Genomic DNA, 26,454 nt, shown 5'->3' with positions numbered 1-26,454 from the left:
GGACAGTGGAGAGAAAATATAATGAAGATTTCATGAGTTGAGATAAGGAACAGGAGAGATCACTCAGCAAATACCATCATGGGCAAAATGGACTCAAAATGGGGATGTTAACAGAATTCATTACTAACAAAATCAGAACAGGACAGTGAGAAGTAAAATAAACCTTTAAAACTATTTCCCTGCACCTCTTCCTCCTTCCCATCCCTCCCTCCTCCCGCAGCAGTGCACGGAGACAAGGAATGGGGGTTGTGGTCAGTTCATCACCAGCAGTTTCTGCCGCTGTGCAGGGCGTGGAGTCCTTCCCCTGCTGCACTGTGGGGTCTCTCCAAGGGGAGACAGCTCTCCATGAACTTCTCCAGTGTGAGTCCATCCCACAGGCAACAGATCCCCTCAGACTGCTGCCGTGTGGGTCACTTTTCCATAGTGTGCAGTCCTTCAAGGACAGGCTGCTCCAGCCTGGATTCCCCTCAGGGTCATAAGTCCTACCAGGAAACTCCAGCAAAGTCCAGCATGGGCTTCTCTCTCCATGGATCTGCAGGTCCCTGACAGGATCTGGCTCCAGCACAGGTTTCCCAGGGTTCCCCAGACCTCTTTCAGGCATCCACTGCTCTGGCTAGGGCATCTCCCAGGGGCTGCAGGTGGATCTCTGCCTCCTCATGGACCTGCAGGGGCACAGCTGCCTCACCATGGGCTGCACCAGGGGCTGCAGGGGAACATCAGCTCCAGCACGTGGAGCACCTCCTGTCTCTCCTTCGGCACTGACCTTGGGGTCTGCACAGCTGTTCCTCTCCCATATTCTCACCCTGCTCTTCTCTGAACACAATTACATCTGTACAGTAACTTTTTCTCCCCCTTCTTAACACATCACAGGGGTGCTACTATCCTCCCCTGCTTGGTTAAGCCTTGGCCAGCAGTAGGTCCATCCTGGCAAGTTCCACATGGCAATGAGTTCTTCATAAATGACTTTGGGGTTAGAATCAGAAAATCTGAAAGTTTTGTCTAAGAATTCCTCCAGGAAAAAAAAAAAAAAGGGTAAAAGTTATATAATAATAACAACAGCTAAGTTTGAAGCACGTGACTCTGGCCTTTATGGCCACTTGAGAGAGATCCAGCACTTCCAGATCATCATTCATGTCATTCTGAATAAATCTGCTATTTTCCTTTATTATCCTCTGGAAATGCCTCTTTCTTTTTACCAACTCTAAAATTAAGCTTGATTCTTTTAAGTCTTAGAAGAAGAAGCTTAATTCTTCTAAGTTTTAGAAAAGGAATACCCAAGTAGCTCAATTTAGGTAAAATCTCCCTAGATATAAAAATATCAATAAATCTCCCTATATTTAAAAAGATCAATAATTTCTCTCAAAACATTATTACTTTTCAATTGACTCTTGCTTTTTATAAATTATTAGAATTAGGAACATAGTATAACTTTCTTGCCATCCTCCTCCAGAATATAGATCTTCACAATATTCTAAAAAAAGATTTTTGTCTATTAATAAAAACCTGTTTTCCTGATTTCAGAAAGCACGAGTTCCATATTTATAGCTAATATCTAAAGTCTGAAGAATGCATCCTACTAAACCATAAGAGTTTAGAGGCAGACCAAATTATTCAATGCTGCATAAATCTCAACGCTTTTAAGATAAAAAATATTTATGTAGCAATAAAGGGCATTAAGATTTTAACTTGCAGCTACTGTCCAGTCATTACCAAGTAACTCAACTGGAAATAACAGGATAAATCACAGTGCTCCAAATCTCAACATGAATCAATAAGTGACCAAAGCAGAGGCTGTTTCTACCACCATGGGCAGAGGTTGAAACACTGGGCAGAGGTGCTCTTTCCATGATGGGTCTGTGCACAGGGAACAATAAGCTCTGGAAAGAGTGTCACAGGTGCAGATGATATGGCACCCCTATGAAAATATTTCAACCAAACCAGAACAGGAGCTATATTTATAACTGCAAGTATACATAGCAGTTGCTGCAAGTAGAAAGGTCCAGAATCCCTCTCTGTGCACTGGGGTTAAAGGAAATGAAAATGCAAAGCAATCTCTGTTATAGCAGGGCCTGGGCATCACGATGAAGCAACATCAGCAACTGTGGCAGTACAAACCATGCTGTAGCAGAACCCATAGGCATGCAGATCAGCTCAAAAAATGAGCAATCAATTGGCTCAACACCATCACAGCAAAAGTCACATCAAGGTTAATAACATTTCTTAAATACACAGAATAATTTAAGTCTAAATTATAAGCAAAAGTCAGAGACAGTTGACAGGAAGATAAAAACCCTGCTCAGGTAATCAGAGATATAGAGAAGTTGTCATACACTGTATTACTATTGTAACAAGACAAAAAGATCCTCATAACGAAGTTCATCACACTACAATTACTGTGTAGACAAAATATTTAATAAATTTACTTTGTAAGAGAAAATAGACCTTTAAATTAATTTCAACTTTAGTCTCTAATTAACAACAGGATGACTCACACTCAAAAATACCAGTGAACTACACAGCTACAGATGGTCCAACATTTTGAGTGGGCACATTGTAATAAAGATTAGTAGAACTGCCTCATATAAAGGATACTTTTCCTATGAGCAAACATGATTTTTCAGTTACTCCAATTCTGGACTGGAATTAGACTGGAATTGTCTGAATCAGATTTCCCAGGGAATATTTTATTTTACATCTTGGAAACACTTGTTTCTGAAAATAAGTTTTATCACATTAAAGAAATTATTATAGCTTCCTCTTTGAGAGCAACCATTTACCTCTGACAAAAATCCAATCTCAAGTTGAAACAAATTGCATTTATCATGGCATCATAGAATGGCTTGGGTTGAAAGGGTAAAGATCACCTAGTTTCAAACCCGCTGCCACAGATACCTCCCACTAGACCAGGTTGCTCAGAGCCCCATCCACCCTGGCCTTGTAAACTTCCAGGGATGGGGCATCCACAAGTTCTCAGGGCAGCCTGTTCCAGTGTCTCAGCAGCCTCATAGTAAAGATTAAATTTAAACTCCCTCACCCCATACTTCCATACTCTAATCACAGAATCACAGAACATGCTGACTTGGAAAGGGGCCACCAGGACCATCAAGGACCAACTCCTGGCCCTGCACAGGATGCCCCAAGAGTCACACCACATGCCCAAGGGTATTGTCCAAATGCTTCTTGAACTCTGACAGGTGTGGTGTTGTGATCATTTCTCTGGGGAGCCTGTTGCAGCGCTCAAACACTCTCTGGGTGAAAAACTTTTCCTGATATCCAACCTCAATGTCCCAACTCAGCTTCATGCAGTTTCCTCGAGTCCCATCACTGGTCATCAGAGAGGGCATCAGTGCCTGCCCCTTTGCTTCCCCTTGTGAGGATGCTGAAGGCCACAGTGAAGACTTCCCTCAGTCTCTCAACCATCCTCTAATCACAGCTCTCATGTGTTCTACAAAAATTTCTATATACTAAAATATCTTCCACTTTCTCCCTTTACTGGGGCATTACATTCATAGAAAGATGTACACTGACTATCTCTGATAGAGGCAGAGGGAGGAGAAGACTTACCATAAATAATTATTAAAAAAATCTGATTTACGTTCTCAGCATTTCTTTCCTATGGATATTTAAAGTTGTATACTCTACAGAGTGTCCAATAATCCTGCATTTTCCAAAGGTTCAAATATAAATCTTGTTCAATATGATATTTATAATTATCTCCATCCTCCACAATGACAATTTTTAATATACTTATATAAATAGAAAAATCTTGGGACTTACTCGGAAGTAGTCACTGCAGGCTGCCAGGACTGCTTTGTGTGCATGGAATTTCTGCTCTTCAGCAATAAGGGTAATATCACAAAGAATGCCATCACTTCTTTGTTGGTTCAGAGCTGCCAGGACAGCATCGTTGTGGGAGCTAGACTGACAAAGCCTCTGACCTGTCAGCATTTCCTGAACACTGAGAGGGGAAAGGGGAAAGACTCTGTCAAAAACAAAATGAAAATAAAGTACAAAACAAGCACATTCTGTCAGGAATACAGAACAAGACAAGAAAGTTTGATAATTCTTGGAAAGCAAAAAAGTCATGAACCCTGTCAGGCAAAAACCTTTACACAGCATAGACGTCAGAAGAAAAGCTCACTGTAACAAAGCATTATGAAAACTGATTATATACTCAAATTTAAAAACATCAATGGTTCTGATTTCTCATTTCCTGTACCAGAAGTCAGCTGAACTCACAGGATTAATTAATTTTAGGATTAAATAAGAACAATAGAGGGCTTAGGTCAATGGATCACCAGAAAACTTTAAGTGGTTCAAACTGAAGGACTGATGAAAAGGAAGGTATATGTATGCATGCCAGAAGTTCTACTAAAAGGTATGATGCCTCATGGTCTCAGATGGCCTGTTTAAGTCTGATTCTGAATGAAGTGGTCTGAATAACCACTTCAGGCTATTCATATTTATGAAGAGTTGAAGTGTTTTTTTGGTTGTCTGTTTTGTGTTGGGGGAAGGGAGAGGATGTTTGCTCAATTTTAAAATGCCAACGCCTTCTCCACCTCTGAAGATTTCCATGTATGAATATAAGTTTCCCATATAATCCAGGCTAGGACTGCTAGGACTGCCTGATTGCAGCTTCCTTTCTCTGTAGTGAAAGGAAGAGACAAGATAACTGTTGATGCAAATGGAAACAAATCAAAACATATCAGCAAATCCTCTTTGCTACAAAACAATGCAATTGATTTGAGCTCTGTGAGACTACAAATTTAAATTGGCAGAGAATCCACATGTGTGTTTATAGAAGGTGAGTTTACAGAGAGTCATCTCAGCAGACATCAAAGGGAAGATTTGTTTAAAGGGGTGAATAACTCATGATCTTTCCAGCACAGTTATGTAATTCACTGCATACATGTACTATGCAGCAGCTGTGTGGCTGTGATATTCTCCTTTCTCTGCCCATCCTACTCCTGCACCTCAGGCACCTGTAAACTCCTGCAGACCTGCCATGCAGACTGTTTGCTCTAGTCTAACCTGCTCTTTTAGAAAGACAACAACTAAAACATTACTTCTAGAAGAAAGCTGGCTAAAGAGAAATAACACAGGAACAGAGTGTTCAGTGAACAGAAGAATTTTACTTCTTCTCTTACAGTTCAGGTTTCACATATGGACATGCCCTAAATACATTTCAAAAGGACTCATTCAAATTACTCCTTTTTCTTCAGCTGTTCTGTTTGTGGAACCCAACTCATATTCTAAATGACAGTTATCAAGAAATCTAACTTGCTAAACACAAGAGAACTGTTTTTAACAGTTATTTCTCTTCTGTAATTTCTATGGCAAAGTGACTAAAGCTAGGACAAGTACAATACATTAATGATACCCTGAGATGGTTTCTCTTTACTTCTGTTTTTATTAGCCTCTCTCCCACTGTTGTAAATCAAGACCTTCATTCCTCTTGCTTTTTTCACCATCATCCAGAGGACTATTTCATTCAATAGAGAACATATCTGGGATTTTACACAGAGTTCTATCATAATCCATTTTTCAATTCAGTGACCAAAGTGAAAAATCAATTGCCTGTAACCCTTGTGCTAATAACATATGAAGAATGCATACATAAGAAAGGCAATTTAACTGGAATTTATGAATGAAAATACATAAAATAATTCAACATAACATGACTGATTATTTGTAATGATATTTGCAGTTGATAAATTTAATAGCTATAAAAGCAAGAAAGTTCTGATTCTCTTCTGCTGCACAAGCATGGCAGGGAAAGGGGAACAGAACTGGAATGATAAGGTGTCCCAGTCATCTCAGGGAGTTTTCTGAGCTCCCAGATCAGTGTTAACTACTCTGTAAAACAGAACTACCAGCATTTCACACTACTGCAAAGTTCTGCAGAAAACCAATTCAGTTAATAAATTCTGCAGCGTGTTCTGTCTGAAAGAACCATGTTCTTCTCCCAGAAAGTAATTAAATTATTCTCTACTGCAAGAAGGGGTGGTACAAACAAATGAGAAAGGCTACACTGGGAAGGAGACAGAAGGGAAGGCAGAAAGATGAATTTGGAGAGAACTTTGGAAGACATTTCACGTAACTGGAAAAATAATATATCCCGAACAGTGGAACACTGCACAGACCCAAAATTATCACCAGCCCCCATTCTAGATGCAAAAAATGCCAGCTACTTCCACAATCAAAAACTCCAAGTTTAGACTAAGGCATAAACAAGTTAAGGTATGAAGAGAATGTGGGCCTCCAATCAATCCCAGGCACAGTTTTCCTTGCCTCAGATAAGAAGCAACAACAAGATAATACTTTGCAGATTATAACATGGATATGTATTTAATAATGCAAGTTCCTATCTAATGAACAAAACTAGTATTTTTACTTTTTCCTCCTTTCTTAACTGAATCTTTGGTAAACATCAACCTAAATGTTAATAACTTCCTACACACTACCAAGTACTATACCTCAGGCACCTCTCAGATGGCATCCTTCAGTCTTCTGAATATCAAAACTTACAATCCTCTAGAGAAAGCTGTGAGTGTTCCAGCTAGAAAAAGAGAATGGAGAGGAACATTAAAATTCAAAGCATACACAGTCTCAGCCTTAAAGATCAATACTTTCAGGATGTGCAACTCAAAAGCAAGCTTCACCATCTAGATCTAAGTACAGTCTTTCTGTAAGGAAAGTGGCCTTTCCTCTAGTCCTTCTTAGAGATTCACACCCTGAATGTCCTGCACCTGCTGCCCTTGAAGAATGGTTTCCACAAACTCAGGAACACATACAATCTCAAGAAAGTTGAAGAAAAATGAGGAGGAAAGTAACAGCACCAGAATTCCTTCAATATGAAGACCAAGCGAAAGGCATGTATTAGTGTTTGCTTACTTCCCTGAATAACACACAGTTTTTATGTTCAATGATTTTAAGTGTCTTTTCCAACCTAAATGACTCTATGATGCTATAATCATTCTGGCAAATAGAAGTAGTATAGTACAATCATTTTTATAAACACAACAGCTCTTTTTTTAAAAGACAAAATACTAAAGTGACCATATAAATAAACACAGAACACCTGAAGGGTCTAAAGACCTAAGTTATTGAAAACAGGATTGCACAGCAACCAGCACAGCTGACATGGCATTTCAACTTCATAGAAGAATTATAATAGAAAGAATAGGTTTTAACTGAATAGTCAAAAAAGAAAAGTACCTTACTTGAACTGCTTATTTTAACTATATGTGGATTGTTTAATGTCACTCAGTAACACTGAAGTATTACAATACAGTATAATCTGAAGAATGGAAAGACTTCCATATTTTTCTCTCTTTTCCAAAGAGAGCAGACGGGTGAGGTCATAGAGAACTTATGCTGATGATTCAGTGGGACACCAAGCAAATGGGTTTGCAGTGCTTTCCAATGGTGGTTTCAGAAGATTTCACTCTCTCCCTCAATGATCATCATTCTAGTTCTGTTAAGACAATTCACCTTACCCTTCAAGAGACAGAAAAACACAGCATAATAAGTTGGTATTGTCGACTAAAGAAGCAAAACCACTTCTGATCAATGTACCTGCTCTTGTATACACCCACACATCAATACTGATGCCTGCCCTTTGGAAATCCTACACCAGCCAGACACTGATAGAGAACAAATTCAACCTTTAAGAGGTCCAAATTCTCCAGCCCATACACAGACCAAAAAAAAAAAAAAAAAAAACAAACACAAAAAGACCCAAACCAAAACAAAAAACAACCACAAGCAGCAGTGAGAGCAAACAGAGGAAGGATGAAGACCTGCAGGGAAAGACATTCCTTCTGCAATAATTAAGGCATACGCATCAAAGAATTAACAAGGTATTCAAACAGTCCCATGCTGAATTTAGTAGTTTTCCCTAACAAATCAATCTTCCCTAAAATTCAGCATCCCTTCTTTCTCTTCCAAAGCTCCAGCACTGCATGCCTCACTTAAATGTACACCATGTAGGAGTGTGTAAATCATTAAACTAGTACTGCACAGATTTTATTTAGCCATACAGAATTAAGGCAGCTAAACATCTTTAATTTGAAAGAATTATTCTTACAAAAAAAAAAAATTAAGGAGGCACTTTCACCTGTTGTATACATATGCTGTGCCAGAACAGTTCTAAAATCATTTGCACCAAGAGTTTATTTCTAGTTCAGACAGCTGGATACATGTCCATTATATAAACAGTGGTTGGTACCCAAGAAAACTCCTTGCATTAGAATGTTTAAGACATACTATTGTCTTTCTATTTAACTACTTTAAGTCATCAAATCAGTTTAAAAGATTAGTTTATAAACTTAAGGATAAGACTTTTGGTTTAAATGGAAAACTTTAAATCCACATAAATCCTTCTGTTATAGTGAAATACTCCTTAATGCTAGAAATTAACAGGAAAAATATAGGCCAGATAGAAAATGCTCATTACATCCTAGGTTTGAGATAGATGCTAAAATTGCCAAAAAGCGTTTATTGAAAATAATATACTATTTCACCCTTTATGATTTTGTGATGAACACTAATTCCCAATAATATTGTATTTCACAACTAAAATTTATTTCCTTATTGCTCCAATAGTTTTTTCACATCCTAGAAAAGTGCTAAAATTAAAAATTTGCAAACGAATAAAACTAGTAATGATCTAGCTAGCACTGGAAGAACATATTTTAGTAGGGAATGGTGCACCATTCCTAAATGGAAAAAAGAAAAACCCTCGACAGAAGTTTCCTTATATAAACACAGTGTATCTAAGGATTTCAACAGTAAGCAATTCAATAGAAATCACACTGTCCATGCAAATGATTGTGACAAACTAATACACCAAAACAGAGTTTGCTCCGTTTGCCTGATCAAGTGTCAGTCTTTCTATACATATTTTTGTTGCAGTCTTATGACACAGCAAAATAAACAGTAGGTTTTGTGCCATCTCAGGAAATCTTGGAATGAAGGGCCACATCCACTGCATAGTTAGGCTATGCCACTTCTTTAAATTACCAGGGAATCAGGAATTATTTGTTCAAATATCACTAAAAAAAAAGCATTTAAGCAGGCAGCATTTCTTCCTTTATTTTAATCAGATATAACACTGGCTTGGAAATATTAGACAAAGTAGTTTAGTATCCAAAAGTATTTATTGGCAGAATGCATGTTCCCTTGTCCAGAAAAAATCTTGTACATTTACATTAATCTTGAGAAGCCAATACCATGTTCTTAGTTTACACAGAATGCATGAGGCATTAAACAATTTCAGTTACACCATTTCTCATCCTTTTGGTAGGTTTATTTGTTCTTCTTGTGTCATTTAGAAACAAACTGAAGGCAAGAACATATTTTTGATTAATTCTTGAAAATACAAACCACCAGAATACAGATTAGATTAAGGGGGGAAGTGTGTAGGAGATCAAAATAAAATTCATATTCAATCTACTTTCTGAAAATAAGTTAAATGTCCCAAAATTCACTATTTCCTCCCCCTTGATGTAACAACCTTTTTTTTTGTTCACTTATCTGATTTTACAGAGTTGGCCAAACCATAGTCCAGATCATCACAACACTTATTCTGTTACATAAACAGGCTCTGCATTTTATACTGGGTATCTAAGAAACACTTCTTCCACCCTAATTATGCTTCCTTTGTCCTGCAAACTAGTAAAAAATGCATATTCATATTGGAAATGACAATCTATTAATAATGCCTAAAAACACACAGGTTTTCTACATAATTGAAGCTGATATCAAATAATTACCACCTCAGTGATTTCATCAATAATTTTCCCATTTGCTCTAAGTAAATAAGAACTGAGTTACAATGAACTTCAGTGTGAACTCTGAAAACATGATATAAGCATTATTTCTGTTGGGTCAAAAACAAAATTATTTAAAATTCTGATTTTAATTAACAAATTTTAATTAACAAAATTCTGATTTTGTTCTTAATACAAAAATAAAATAGCATTGGACAAAAAGATTGTACTCTTTACTAAGGTAGTTACTTCTTAGGCAGGAGTTACTAAACTATCCCACTCCCACCCCCTGAGCCCCAGCCTAGGTTTAGGGGAAACCAAGGGTTCTATTACCTATGTAGGAGTCAGAAAAACCCCATTTGACTGCCTCCATGGCTCTAGGTAAGACATTGTGCTGTGGTGGGAGAGGTGAGACTCTGCCCTCCTCAGATATCTGGCATAAGACTGACATAAAAAAGTGAGAAAAATCAAAGTGAAACACAGGCAACTACCACTTCACAAAGTTCAGCTTAATATAAGATTCAAGAGATACTAAAAGATGCTTTTGTAGACAGAAGAAATGTTCTCTTGCAAACATGGCCAGGATCAGAAAACCTTTAAAAGACAGGGTGGAAAATTACAAAGCATTTGGTGCCTTTTATCCCACATAGAGAAAATAGCTTAACTGTGAATAGATTCAACGTAAAATTTGAGCTAAAAATCTTTTAAACTGTTCACTGAGATCCAGGCAGCCAACATACATAAATCTCCACTGCAGCCAGATGCAATCTCTACTCTTGTGATGATCCACGTTTGGAGGGAGGTGGAAGTACCAAGAACCCCTGGAGATGTCTTGAAGCAGCCACTGCTTCACTCCTCACAACGTCCCCTGCTGCTCCAGAGCCACTCTCAGAGTGACAGGAGACTGACTTTGGGAGCTGCGCAGTCCTTTACACTGGGACCACTTAGAGCAACTTTCACCTAGCTGATCACAAACAAAGTTGTTGATCTTCTGCTTACCACTAAACTTCAGAGAATGGCACTGTATTATTAAGTACTGTTCTGCCTTTAAAGTCCTGCAATGTTGTCATCTTATTGCAGGGGCTGTCTATCTCCTTATCACAGGAGTTTCATATCTTCTTGGTGTTTCTCATGGTCATCTCCTCAGAGCACTGACTCTTTCACCTTCACAAAGCAGCCACTGACTCCAGTTCCCCTCCCAACGACCCACCCCACTCTTTTACAGCATCTTCTTCTCATTGGTTACAGCTGTGACCTGTTAAAGGCAGGCCTGTTGCTAACCTTTGATAATTGGCCCAGCTGCAGCTCCTTAGGGGTAGGATTACTTTCTACACTACCTTTTATTTTCTTATATTCTAGCCCCCTACACTCCAGTGTATGAAAAGTCTTCTAATTTCTTTAAAATTTTATTTTGAACTGGGAAAGCTACTCATTTATCAATTACCGCATTACTTCAAACAATGCTGCTTATCAAAAATATATTTCAATTCGTTAATTTTAACTCACACAAACCATAAAGCCAAACCCTGAGTATTTAAACACAGATTTTAATTTCATTTCACATTATTTACATTCTGAAACTTCATTTTACTTGTCAGTAACCATAAAAAGCTGTTGATTCATAAAACTTTACATTAAATGTGGGGTGTTTTTCCATTTCCCTGGGTACAGATAATGTATCTTTTCTGATAGCAATGTTTCATTTTGATATATTTACTAATATTCTTAATTATGACTGTTGTTATGTTGGAAAATAGTAACTCAGCATTACTTATATTAAATTTGCTGTATGCCAAACTACTTTACATTGAAAATTATTTAAATTCACATGCTCAAGAACTGGTTACAAAGACTAAAAATACTGAATATATAAATAATTTTAAAGATATATTGCATTTTCAAGCAGTTATCTTTAATTAGTTATCTTCTTTCCCTCCAGTCACTCCTTTTCGAAGTGTGTATTTTAGGTATTGGAAAACATTTCCACTTAAACCCACACCACTTCAAGTTAGATGCATGGACAAACTGAAGGGATCATGAGCTCTTTCTTGCAAAAAAGTAGAATTTTGAACAACTGGATAAGTTGTGAAGATAAAGCATTTGTATGCAATGAAATTGGATTTTCACTTTGACAGGTCAAAAAAAGGTTTCAATTTGGCCTTTTTAAAAAAAGAAAATACAACATTTAGAAGCTAACAGAAGTACACTATATCAATTTCATTCCAGAATGGCATCACAGCACATCCTGACAGAGGCTGCCATGGATACAGAACTAGACCATTAAGATTTACCCATGGCAATTCTCTGTTCCAGCCTGGCTCCTTATTCACATGAGCTTCTGCTTCTGCCTGTGGTTTTACTAAGTCAAAATAAATCATCCTTTCAAGCCATGCTTCACTTTCTCTCAGAATCTCTTCAGAAACAAAACTATGGATTTACTATTGAGAGAAAATAATGGACAACATTATCTTCTACTTTTTTAAATCACATCTCTGCCAGATTAATTTATCAAAAGGAAAACACTTGGAAACAGATTTAAAGTTTGACTGCAAACCTGCTCTTTTGAGTATATTAACATACTTTTCCCACATGCCTGGGAGACAACACTTTTTCCTCTTTTCAATGGGATCTTTGAGAATTGAAATATTTTTCTCATTCCATAAAAAAAGTTCAGGAATGTCAAGTGTGAGAAAAACTCTGCCGCTACTCAATGTTGTCAGTGAAATCAGCACTCAGCTCAAACACAAGCTGCTCAACTAATTTACTCCCTCAATACAGTGAATTTAAAGAAAAAGCTTTCATAGTACTGAAAAACCCCTTAGATTTAATGTAAATTACAAAATTAAGGGAAAAAAATTGAAAATCTGGACTTGTTTGGGAAAACAGAAGTCAGTCAAAATACCTCAAGAAAAAATTCAGCAAAATAAATACAAAATAAAACCACAAAAAATTCAAACTATTACAGTCTTCTGATTAATTATAAACTAGTTTCTTGTGAGACTGGAAAGGTCATTGCTATCTTCAGGCCATCAGCTATAGTCAATTAGAATAATGAGGTTTATTTTCTATTACTACCAAATTACCATGTGACTTCACAGAATAATTAAGATTTTAAGCCACAAAAACATAAAATGAAATAACAAGGCTGAAGGCTGTATGAGTAGAACAGCATCTTTATGTCTTTATATCTTCTTTGTGGCATTATACCTTCTACATATCTCAATGTATCAGCATTCAGAAGGTATTTTCTGAATACACCTTCAGATAAAAAGCCAGGCTCATGGTCAGCTGTGTAACTTAGGCACATTTTACCCAAACTACCACCTGAGAAAGAGGTTGATGCATTCCAGTGATAAAACCATGGACAATCATGTAACTAACTGGAAACTACACAGATGAAGTCTGGTGAATTTGAAGACAAGGTTTGCTCTCCAGGATGTGTGCACACAGTTTCACTCATTTCATCTGAAAAAAGATGATAGTTTTATACAACTGTAGTAACAAGCCTTTGTGCACTATCATCTTAGCTTTTCAGAGCACTCAATGTTGCTGTCATTTAAGCCATGATACTAATTACTCACCTGCTGAAAGGAGCAGGACATAACTTCCAGCAGATTCATTTATCATGGTCGGGAAAACAATATTACAACTTGATCCTGATCTCATTGAAGAAATTTCAGGTCATGGCAGGGGACTGGACTAGATGACCTTCAAGGGTCTCTTCCAACCCAAACTATTCTGTTTCTCTATGAACTTATTTTCTCATCTTTCTGAAAGACAGGCAACAAATATGCAAAGCAATCTCAAAATGAAGTACCTAATCCATACACTGAGTTCACAGTTGTTTTAAGGGACAAGTCAAAAGGTCTCTAGTCAGTTTTAAGGCATTCTACTGCTGGCACAAACCAAAATCTTTATTACTTTGCAAAACTATGCTTTCAAGATTTTTTCTCTAGACCTTATAAAAAGGAAATAAAAGACAGGGGGACTTGATTAGTTTGCAATCCATAATTGCATGTTATTTTGGAATTTGATTTGCATTTTCATTCGATTAAAAAATCCAAGAACCCCATTCTTCCAGTCTAAACTTACTTTTTTAGAAAATTTGTCATGTTTGTTGCAAAATCATAGAATGGTTTCGGTTGGAAGAGACCTTAAGGATCATCTAGGTCTCAATCACCTGCCAGGGACAGGGATGCCGCTCTCTAGACCAGTTTGCTCAAGGCCGCATCTGACGTGGCCTTAAACACTTCCAGGCATGGGCAACCAGAACTTTTCTGGGCAACCTGTTCCAGGGCTTCACCACCTTCTGAGTGAAGAATTTCTTCCTAATTCTTTATCTAAAATAAACCTGTTCTCTTGCCGTTTAAAACCTTTTGTCCCGTTTACCTTGACCTGTCACTACATGCGCTCATAAGAACTCCCTCTCCCACCCTCTTACAAGCCCCATTTAGGTATTGGAAGGCTGCTCTCCCTGGAGCTTTGCCTTCTCATTGCTGCACAGCCCCAGCTCTCAGCCTGCCTTCATAGGAAAGGTGCTCCATCCTTCTGATCATCTTTGTGGCCCTCCTCTGGATCTGCTCTAATAGGTCCACAAATGTGGAAGGTTCCTCTAAAGCAAGTCAGAATGCTTTGCAGTGGAATGCAACAGAAATTTAACTAGAAAGCTCATCATTATTTCTCCCGATAGAAACAAAACTCTCTAGAAACAAACATGGAAAGGGACATACAATAGTGAGGTGTGGCTGGAAATGGGGTCAACCTCACTCAGATAAGCCTTAGATTTTTAAGGCTTATCAACTATCAAGATGCTTTTATTGAAAACAACAATTACTCTTTGCTAGATTATTAAGAGTCAAAAATATATAAACATGTTTTTGAAACTACTTCAAATCTGCATATAGACTACATCAGATAGGAATACACAGTACTGTAGTCTGCAATCTTAACAATTGGGTCACGTGAACTTTTCATATCTATGACTGAAACATTAAAAAATCACATAAAAATACTAAGAAAAGTGATATTTCTTAAGTGTATAGTCTTGCATAGCTGAGGTGATCACTTATGTGTCTAAATGGCACTTCCAGTGAACAACTATTTATATATTTCAATAAAAACACAGAGAGTTTATACATCTCTATGGGACCTGCAATAGCCCTTCAACTTTCTCTGTGAAATAGCTTTCATGAAGTTAAAAGGCTGTGACTACCAGCAGTTAAATAAACATGTACCTTCTAAGAATGGCCTTCAGTAGCCACAGGGTGGCAGAACTATACTTCCATATAACTTGTACTTTCAGGACAGCTCTATAAACATCAAAACACTGCAACAGGTTACTGACTTCCATGTTTGTATTTTGAAAAAATATTCAAGTCATAGAGTAACTGATCACTAAAATCCCTATCAACTTTACCCCATATAGAATCAAAGAATCACAGAATGGATTGGGTTAGAAGGGCCCTTAAGGACCATTTAGTTCCAAACCCCCTCTCCCATGGGCAGGGTTCACTAGACCAGGTGGCTCAAAGTCCCATTCAACCTGGCCTTGAACACCTTCAGGAATGGAGCATCCGAGGTTTCTCTGGGCAACCTGTTCCAGTACCTCTCTGCCCTCTGAATAAAGAATTGCTCCCTGGCATCTAACCTAAACCTTGTAAAACCTTGATTCCTCTTCTCCTATCATTACCTGCTGTGTAAGTCAGTCTCCCTCCTCTTTATAAAGTCTCTTACTTAAGGCCACTGTGAGGCCAGGCTCCAAGTTGTTCTCCAGGTTGAACAATCCCAACTGGCTCAGCCTGTCTCTGCAGGAAAGGTGCTCCAGCCCTTTGACAACCTTTGTGATCCTTCCCTGGACCCTTTCTAACAAGTCATCATTCCTTGTATTGAAGACCTCAGAACTAGATATATAATTGGCTTATGGACTTTTCCTCCACTCTTTCAATATAAGACAACAAAGATATTTGCAAACTCCTTCCTGTTATGAGAAAAGATTTCTGACAGCTTTAAGCAAATTGGGCAGAGTGTGATTCACCTTGATAACGAAACACATTTTGATGAGGCCAAGAGGGAAAGAAGTAGGAAGAAGAAACAAAAACAGAACGGAGGAAGCTGGTGATGAAGACCAGCTACAGCTATTTCCTGGGCTGCTTCTTTTGCAAAGGGGTAGTGGAAACAGGGGAATAGTACACAGTACTAAAATCAGATGAGTATCTGAGAAAATAGAGTAGAAGTAATGGATTTTTCTACAGTGCAATCACAGGAAGAGAAGCCAGAGGTCATCAGGGAATGATTCTAATTGCTGGACAATTAGACACAGACAAGGCAAAGAGACAAGGGCAGGGAAGATCCTGGGCTAAAATGTGTGCATGTCAAAACCATCAGATTTAGAAGCATGCAAATAAAAGAATCAATGTCTATTAAAGCCCATTCCATCCAGATTTTAGACTAGAAATCAAGATCACCAAGTTTTGCACTTTATTTTTTGTGGAGAAACAGCTACAGAACATTTGCTTTCCCTTTCTGCTGACTGTGATGGATTATAGTGAATAATTCCTGACAGTTTACTTATCTTAGTGCTAATGGTTCCAATCATGATGCTCTTCCATTCAGTTGGTACAGCTCTTCAAGATTTTTTTCATTTACCTTTGAAAAAGTGTCAAAGGATTACATGCTCATGAAACTAAGAATGCTAGAAAAGGCAAAAAGCCATGTGCTCCAATACCAAAACTAAAGTTCCTTACAATCAGCTTACTACAAGAAAAAGCACAGGTATTCCTAATTCCATCACTTCTAAAAACTTGAACGTTTGAACTCCCTTAGGGCCCTTTTTCTACCCTTGAATTTCATCAAAACTTCTAAAAGCCTGGCTAATGCCATTCCACCATAAACTCTTGCATTACAGGGATGCCTGTATTACTGTTTAGCTTTAAGGTCCTTCAAGTATAAAAGGAATTTCTACATGTAGCTTTTCATAATTGACTTAGAAGTTTAAGTAGGAGTGACAGGACCTGAAGTGTGCTAGAGCTCTGAAGTGAATCCATCTAATTTAGACCTGTTCCTTACAAGAAACTCAGATCCACTGAAACACTTCTTTACTAAAAAGATATATTTGATTTAAGCATTAATGAAATCTAGATTGAAAGAGAAAATCAAAACTAATTAGATGACCAGAATAAATAATATTTACAGATAAATTCTGTTTGTGGGTGAGAAGCAGTGGGAGAGAGCGGAGAGGGTTGCCAGTTTCCAAGTTCTATCACGCACTGCAATCACAAAAGCCATAAGCAGTTAAGCCTGCACAATCATCTCTGCTTCTAGCTCTTTACCCTGTTTTACACTGCCTTCTGCAGATTAAAAAAAAAAAACCAAAAAAAAAAAAAAAACCCTTGTATTTTAGGAAAGACAGAATTTCCATCATTCCATATTTTTTTACTGTAAGACCACAATTTCTTATATTCACCACCAGCAACATGGTTACACAGTCACTGCTACCTCTATAACCTCAATGAGCCTAGCTAGACAAGCACACAGATAAGCCTGGTCTGGGATAAGCAAAGTGGCACTGAAAATGTCAGATGGATTTTTTGCACCCACAGACAAAAATCTGCAGGAGCTTTGCCATACACACGGGACTGTACAAACCTTACTTGGACAAAGGAGAAAGCTCTTACCACATTAGAAGGAAAAATGCTCTCAGCTCAAGAGGGATATCAATGGGCAGATTTACTCAAGGAACTGTGGCCTTCTCCCTGCTCCCTGTGAGTGCAATCTGCTAGAGTGTGAGCTTTTGAAGCATTAGGACAGTTGGGAATGGTACAGTTCCTACCACAGGAAGCTGTGGTTCACTTATCTGCTGGGAACACAAGGGAAAACATCAGGACACCCAACCTCATATGCTGGAAAACAGCTGAACGCCCTGACCAAGCTGAGACAGAGTTAGTGGATTCTTTTTCTCCAAGGATTTATCCAGCATCTAGATTTTGTATTATAGTATTTTACTGAAATAGGAGATCTTTTTTCTCTCATCTTTACTCAACACGTTTCATTTCTAACACAGACTTTATTCAATGTACCAGACCAGCTACATAGAAAATGTTCTGATATTGACCACTGTCATTAAAACCTAGTGTCAATACAACAAATAAAAAATTCCCTCACAGCAGAAGGGACATACCAGCTAGGGAGGGAAGGTGACAGGAAATATAGTCTAAAAAAACTCACAGTGAAGATGCATATATTTGTAGCATGAGTCATAACTTTGACAACATCTTAAGAAATTCAGTTTAAGGAAATCCTTTTTCCTAAAGAAAAATATCACTCTAATTAAGCTCTATCATGTAGGTTAATAGAGAAACATATAAGTTCTTGCTTGGAAACATCAGATTTTTAAATGTGCTCTAGTCTCTGCTTTTCAGAGACAATCCAAGAATTAATACTTTAAATCCTTTGGATACACACAGATTTAAAGACAGACTCAGATCCATTTTTAGGCAAATGTTGCATCAATACTTCTTAGTTTATTTAAACAAATGAAAAAACCAAAACCACAAAACAAAAAACCCAACCAAACAAAATAGAAGCTACATTTCAAAAGAGAAGTAAAAACTTTTCTTTTAAAACAAGTTGGTGTTTAAATTCCCAAGGCCACCTATGAAAGACTGCATAAGGCTACACGTAGGTGCTTACTAGCAGAAGTGAAGAATTTAATACTTGTACACTTCTGATTTTTTCTATCAGTTAAACTGACATCTTGTTCTTCCCTTTATATACATGCAAGCAACTTGCAGCTTGTTGAGTCGTTGTTCTGAAGCATCTATCACTACCAGGACATTAAACTGGTAAGTTCAGCACCTCTAGGGTTTGTGAATACTGCTCCTAGAACCAAACATCAGATGATTTATTAAGACAGACCTACATGCCTAACTGAAGTTTGTGAATTGAATGCAATCACTAGAATCCTACCCTATTTGAGAAAGCTAAACAGTGCCAAACAGGATGAAAAAATAAAAAAGGCATTTGTTTCCTTGTTTCTAAAACATTTACTTTTTAATTTTAAGGGTAATAATTACCTTATTAAAAACCACCAAGTACTACAAATAGCTACTTATAATTCAAGTTAAAACACTGTTTCTTCCATAACTTAATGGGCATACATTAACAGACATGGAATTCCTGTTTAACACTAGAAAATGCTATTTACTGGGAGGAATTGTTAAACATCAGAACAGGTTGCCCAGAGAGCTTGTGGAGTCTTCATTCTTAGAGATATTAAAAACACTTCTGGACACCATCCTGAACAATCTGATCTAGCTGACCCTGCTTTGACTAAATTATGTCAAGAGGTCCTTTCCAACCCAGACAATTCTGTTCTTTGTGAGCTTCTCTGTGGTACAGCTGAGAAGACTATAAATGTACTGCATGCATGCAAGAGCATATTAGTCCCATATGAACTATTTATTCCACATTCCAATCTCCTTGAAGACACTTTATCTCATAAAGGGAAACAGAAGGGGCAAAAGGGGGAAATTCTATCAAAACCATAGCAAACACACATGCCTCCACATCTCTGCTAGGTGTCCCAGTAGGGCACATTTATGAGTTTCAGTCTTTTCCATTTATTGGAACTGCCTTTAAACTCCTGTCTAGAAATAATACCAATCCAAACCAAATGTACTGTAGCACCAAACACTTCTTTTGTCATAAGCCAGTAGTTTTTCCTTTTTTTTTTTTTTTTTTGAAGGATAGGAAAACTTGGTGGCAATACATGTGCAACTACTGTATATGAAGTTTGATGATTATTTCACTTGATAACCAAAAATAATACTTTGTAAGCAATATATGCATTAAAAAACCTTTAATTTAAAAAAAGATCTTTCCAATTAAACTCAAATAATACTTGAATTCAGTTGATAATATACAGAAATGTACTGTTATTTCAGACCCTGTAGAGTATCTAAGACATCTTCATGTGTAGATAAGAAAGATGACACAGGACACAGAGGACATCCAGTCCCCTCTGCATCAGTATCTCAAGTGGCACTAGACATTCCTATTCCAGAGAGTAAGCTGAGCCCTGAATGACTCCTGACAAAGAGCAAAAGAATTTATTTTCCTTAACTAAGGTGCAGTGAAGGTATTTTCAAAGTTTTCCAACAGATGGTCATCAACCAAAAGAAATCCAAGCAATTTAAAGCATCTTGAATAAACTTCCAACAATCAATAAAAGTTTTGCTTTTAAATGTAATGTTTCTGATAATCAAACGTTAAGGCAACAAATTAGAATGCACCAGAATTGACACACACTAAGAAGCCTTCTGGAAAGACAATTCTGCTAACTATGATGCTGAATGCTCCTAGAGGCCACAGAGGACATCTCCATCAAAACCACATTGCCAGGTAGAGAAGAAAATCAAAACAAAATGAAACTATGAATTACCAAAGGGACAACAGTGGCCTATTGCTGTTACTACCATATCCCAGAAAATATTTTCCAGGACTCTAAAAGAGAGTCCTGAAGAGATTTCTTCCTCCAAATCTCTTCTTCATGGACACTTGTAAGGCCAACATAATCCCTTCATTCCTAAAAATGTTATTAAAGTACTCAAAGAAGTCAAAGCTCTAACTAAAATAGAAATATCCACAATATATTTAGCAAAACACAGAGTTACCAAGCTTGTATTACACAGGTTTGGGTACGGGTATTCACTTCAGTGTTGGCTGGTTTGGGATATTTTTGGTAGTGGAAGAAAACTTTCATCAAACAATTCATTTGACTAGATCTTACGTTGTTAAGTGCTTTAACTGTGCACTTTATGTACAAGATCTCACATTAGCATTTTAAATTATTTAAAAGACATTAAATATTGCTGGTACCAGCAGGATCAGAGATTAACTTCTTAATAATCACTCTCATTTGAGAGTAAACTATTTGATTCCAGCTGCTATGAACTTTTAAACAAGAAAAAGCAACATTTGCTGACATAAAAAGGACAACCAACTCCGCAAAAGAATGGTGATAAAATCAAACTGCCTATGTCAAAAAAAAAAATATTATTCTATACTACACGTGGCAAAATTTTAAAAATTTCACTTGCTTGGGAGGAATCTGAATTACTGTATTTTCCTATATTATTCTGACTTATATCAGAATCAGATGTATCAGAATATTTCCACATCAGCTGTATCAGAACACTTCCACATCATTTTTACTCCAGCCACTTTTTCATTAGTTTAGATTCCCAGCCTCTATTCCCACATGGAAGTTATCTAGGTTGCTTTTACATTTGGACCACAGCAAATAATAAAATTTAAATATATCACTGTTAGTACATCTCTATGGGACAGGATCCTTAATATCAATTGAATTTCTACATCAAAATTAGACACAGACTGATTTAGGAAGGAAAATTCTAATTCAGGTTCTAACACTAGAGAATAGTTTTGTGGAAACCACAGGTGAGCTGTGATCAGAAAATAAACATTTTAAGTTTTGAAATAGCCAAAATAAACCAGTCATGGTGGTCTCCTTCCCTGTCACCAAATGCTTCTCCTGGAATAAAACTGTACCTGAAGCTCTCACCTCACAAAAAAAAATAAAGTTTATAGGGCTGAAGATTACTGAGAGAAGCCTGAAAACATAATCTAACACCAGGCTCATGACTCCTTCTGGGGAATGTCTGAATAAATGGGATTACTGATGTCTGCGAACTGACTTTTAGACTTTGAATGCTTGAGAATGACAATGCTAAGACTAAAAGCCATTCAATGATATAACAAGTAGAAGCCATTCATCAGTGTCTTGAGCTGGGAACAGAGACACACTGGCCCAAAAAATGCTGACTGGCACAAAGATGGCCTGAAGCACCCCCTCGTTCCCTCCAATGGCCAAGCCCAAGGATACTGCAGATACATCCAAGGACTAAGAGGATAATTAAATTGTGCTTGATTTCTCTTTACCAAATGGCACACACACACAAGAAGCTGGATTTGAATCAGAGAATTTGCAGGGGACAGACTGCTCCTCACCTTGCCAAGGAACTGAGCCATTGCATTGTACATGATCCAGCACTCTAAGCACACATTCACTGCTTCTTTCCCATCTCTGGACAGTAAGGTCCCTAATGCAGCCAAGAATTTCAGGACTACTTCAGCCAGGTTTATTCATTTACTTCAGTTATTCAACATTACAGTCACCCCCCGGAAACAATCAGGAGACAATTGATCTCCAATAAATAAATAAATAAATAAATTCTGAAAGATCTCTCCCCACCTTGAAAGCACCTTAACCTGTTGCTCTGACAGTGTTGCAGCCACTGAGCATATAGCAGCTCTTGCATCACCACTGGCTTCACCACTAGCTTGCTCTCAGCCTAACTCTTGGTTATATTTGAAAAACAGATCCAAGTTTTTACCTCTGTATTTATACCAATTTCAAGATAACCAAATAAAGTCTCTTGTCACCTTTTTTTTTCAGGAGAGAAAGAGCACAATCTGCACACTAATTAGAACTAAAAGCTATTTATGAAATTCCTACAGTAAGTGCTACTTGCAACACAAACATCTCAAAGATGAATCACAGTCTGATGCAGCAATACTATTAGGACTCAGTTTCCCCAACTTATTACCATGTAAGTGTGGCCTTTGAAGTCTATTTCTCACAGAGAGAGAGAGAGAATAAAATTTCTGAACCTGGACTGGAGTTTACTGACCTGCAGCTCCCAAGGGATCACCACCTCACCTGCACTCAACATAGCCCAATGCAGAGGCCTGCAGACATACAAGTAATTTCTCAACGTGTTGCTCACACAAAATACCACACCACAAATAATGCTCCTACATATTTTGCCGATTTGTTCAGAGCTTAGTGGGTATCTCTACAGAGCACAGTCAACTGGTATGCCCTAATGTAGAAGGTTTCATCTCATCTCTTCCTTCTGTAAAACATATTTCTTTTTCCTACCATCACAGTCACAAAGACATTTGATTTGAGCTATTAATACAATCTCTCTGCCTACTTGGCTCCAGTGGAACCCTACAACCAAGAGATTCTATGTGAAGAACCTACGATTGTTGAAGTTATATTTCCATTCCACACAGGAAATAACTAAGAAAAAGATTCCGTCTTAGCCATTATTTCTATTACCATTTTGTCAGCTCCATTCCAAGTCTGAGTCTAGTCTCTCTTTTAAGGCTAGAGACTCTCTGGTATATTGCTGTAGTTGTATGAAAACCACAAAAAAAATTGCAAAAAAGTCAACATGAGTTATCAGCTACTAAGATTCTCAGACTTTACTCAATCACAAAAACTATGTGTACAAATAAAAACAGAATATTGATTTTGGGGTTTGGTACTATTTAACTACTTAAAAAAATCCATAAATCTATCCTTCAGCTGCCCAACTGGAAATGCCCTATTGCCTCCCTATCTCATTATACTGTACTGTTAGACTCAAAAAATCCCAAGAAAACAAAATAATAAGGAAAATAACTTCCTTGTAGTGGGTAATAATCTCATTGAGTACTAAAAGAAGAGCTTTCCTTGTGGGAAAAGGTTTGTTAGGGGATTTTTGAAAGAATTCTTTCGTTTAGCTAACTACAGCATATTAAGTGACTGTAAGATTGTTAACAGTCAGAAACAGGTAGCAAATGTTCTTGGGAATATCTTGGGGAGATATAAAAGACTCACAGCACTATTGAATGCAGTAAAGATTTTCACCCTTCTCTGAGGCTGGAGTTGGTTAAAATCATTTGCCCTTCTTTTCTTTAGATTTTCTAAACTCTGAAAACAGGAGAATATGAAATGTTACAGAAATTCATCCCAGGTTCACAAACAGTGTTTTTCAGTATTTGAAAATTACTTGCTTCTTTTGTTCACAGTCTCTTCTGCCTTTGCAAAGCATGAATAACAGCTCATCTTTTATTTGTTTTCAGTTTCTCACAGAACCAGTTTGTTATGACTGCTCTCTCCTACACAAAAGCTGGTCAGGGCTTCCAAACACCCTTCTGTTTATTTATGGCAAGCTGCAGTGTAAACATTTGCTTACTACAAATCAGTGCCAGAAATTGCTAAATAAACCCACTGTTTTAACACCTTTTACCCCCGACTATATAAAAGAAAACTTAACACTTACAGTCCACATGCCTTTCTCTAGTCTGCATATATTCATCACAGGTCAAAGCAACTTTCTCTTCTTTCAAGACAGAATGGGTAAAAGTTCAGCTTCCATACTTCCTGCTTTTGCCTGACCTGGTTTAAGAGAGACTTCTGTGGGGCTGCTTTTTAATTTTTAGGGGGAGGTTTTTTATTTTTTGTTAAAGCTGTAAGAGACATGCTGGTGATCCAATCCCCAACGTGCCTCCACAAACAGGGATGCCAGCAAAGCACACGAGCAAGAAGCTGCAGCAGGAGGGCAGAGGGATCAGGAGTTCCTCAAGCCAGTACAGCTGCAGAATTTCTTGTGTCAAAACAAGATGCATAAGGTGTCGCAAACCCATTAGATGGAATTTTCTGATAAAGTCTGGTTCTTCTGACAGTTTTCAAATGTGTGTTACAGAGATAGAGATGGAAAACAACCTCAGTCGACAACAGATAGAGGGGCTTTTTTCCCCCTTCAAATAGAAGGTTCTGAATTTACAGCTCAAGATTTTCTTCAACCATTCTCTAGCCCTCCTTAGTCTGAGACACAACTTTTCTTTACTTGGAGAAAAATTGCTCTTTCAAGGAGAAATACCTAAAATTAAGATATTAAATAATTTTTAACCTCTGGTCTTTAATTAGCAGCAGAAATTGAATTATAAAAAGAATGGACAAGTGTTTAGACTTCTGTGCCTTCTCCAGGTCTCAGCAGAAGAAACACTTCTGTCTACATTTTTTCTTTCTTTCTTTCCATAGAACCATATACCAACTAGCTCAGAAAAAAACCCAAACAAAACAAAAAAACCACAACAACAAAGTCACAAAACCCCAAACAAACAGCAGAACCCCACCCTTCCCTCTGATATCTTTAGATCCCTGTGGCTATATGACCAGTTTTCTTTTTCTTCCTTTTAGGTGTTCAGGGCTTGATCTGGTTTGCTATGGGCTACTTGGTGATCACACAGTAATTTCCCTCACTACCAGGGCCAAAGAATAAATATATCAGGAACCAAAGACACAGCCTATGAAAATTCACTCCTTGGGTTTTCCACAACAATTTTCAACACTCAAAGTACACAGGCCAGTGACAAGACAAAATGTAGAAACACACTGTGTAGTTCACAGAATCAGCCTATGCCACTGAAGATGCTTTGACTTCTCTCCCCCTGCATGTCCCATGCTCTGCCACACAGTACTGCCCTAGAGCACAGGTGACACTTGTGTTGCCACTGGTGTCATGGTACAAACCCAAAGTCACATCCCACAACAGTGCCCACAACCAGACAAAATGCAGGCACTTTCTCTACTCCTCCAGCTCTACAGTATGTGCAGAGGGAGGGGGAAGGCTGGAGGTATTTATGTCTAAAACTGCGACAAATTACAACTGACAAGGTTCTGCTACAAGAGCCTTAACTCTCCTCACCTACCCAGCAACACCACTAAAAATCAATGCAAGTCCATAGTGCAAGAGTTAGTTCTAATTAGCAAAGACAGTAAATTCAAACAGCCTGTCTTAGCAGCTTTCCAGCCCTTAAGGCAGAGTTGCACTATGGTGGATTGGGAAGCCTGGGGAAATGAGAACAGTTGCAAGGAATATAAACTCCACTAATTTTATGTGGGACTTGTTCTCATCTGCTGTCATTTACATGCAGAGATGTGAAGCATGGAATCTGATGCCATTGTGCATGATGAACCTGATCAAAAGGTCTTAAAGAAATTGAAAAAATTAACAAATTTAATAAAAAGAAACAAAACAAAAAAACTAACTACAAAAAAACCGCACACAAACAAAAAAAACGAAATTGCATAATTCAAACTAAATATATACCTGAGGACCCAGTCACACTGGCCCAGGAGAGCTTCCTCCTGTAATAGGTAGCCAGCCCTGGCTACCGAAACATTTTGGAGTTTGACTTACTCTGTAATGCTGAATTCCTTCTTTTGTTTCACCTCCATTCATAGTTATCCTCCCTAAGTAAGCAAGCAAGCAAAGCACATCTAGTTCTTCTATTTACATTACAGCAACATGTAAGTTTCTGCAATTCTGTGTGTTTGGAGGATGGAGCCACATACATGAAATGCAAATGGATGAGACTTCACTTGCATTGCCATCATTCAATTTCCTACACACCTTCTTTACAAGCAATTCCCTACACTTTCCCTACTTTCCCTTTTGCATTTATATGCAAAAGTAACCCCAGACCACAAGAAATGCCAAGTGTACTTCAATGTAACCTCAGTGAGGATGGGAAGCCCAGCACAGCAGGGGCATGGCACACTCTCCAGTGCACTCCACAGTGCTGATGCACTATGGCTCAGCCAGAAAGGAGTTCTGATCCCTTCCTGTTTGTCTGAGTTTTCTACAGAAACAGAAAAAGTGAAAAAAAAAAAAAAGGGAGTTCAGCTAAGGAATACACCAAACTCACAAAGCAGGAACTTTTATCCCCACAAGAAGGCAGCACATCAGTTCAGCCTTGCTGAGACCTCTATTTTGATCTCCACAGATCACTGAAGTCAAAGTCCCAGTTCTGTTCTGAAAATATC

At 37.8% G+C, this 26,454-nt stretch overlaps 1 protein-coding gene across 4 annotated transcripts in view; it reads right to left on the bottom strand.

Moving 5' to 3' along the window:
- Positions 1–26,454, bottom strand: part of KLHL32 (kelch like family member 32) — a 118,891-nt gene that overhangs the window by 86,762 nt on the left and 5,675 nt on the right. The window contains exons 1-3 of one of the 4 annotated variants that reach the window (XM_054279706.1): positions 13,355–13,426; positions 6,477–6,559; positions 3,778–3,958 (exon numbers count right to left, since the gene is read on the bottom strand). In XM_054279706.1, the coding sequence (XP_054135681.1) occupies positions 3,778–3,958; positions 6,477–6,499 (204 nt within the window). In that variant the 5' untranslated portion in view covers positions 6,500–6,559; positions 13,355–13,426. Of the gene's footprint in view, positions 1–3,777; positions 3,959–6,476; positions 6,560–10,106; positions 10,151–10,305; positions 10,347–13,354; positions 13,427–26,454 lie in introns of those variants that run through there. The other 3 variants (XM_054279707.1, XM_054279705.1, XM_054279703.1) reach the window with 3 other exon arrangements.

The sequence above is a fragment of the Melozone crissalis genome, unplaced genomic scaffold, assembly GCF_028551555.1.
Source record: "Melozone crissalis strain CALT ecotype California unplaced genomic scaffold, PUWL_Pcris_2 ptg000027l_1, whole genome shotgun sequence".
NCBI classification, from domain to species: Eukaryota; Metazoa; Chordata; class Aves; order Passeriformes; family Passerellidae; genus Melozone; species Melozone crissalis.
Note: the sequence above shows the minus strand (reverse complement) of the source record. Positions and strands in the feature narration are given on the sequence as shown.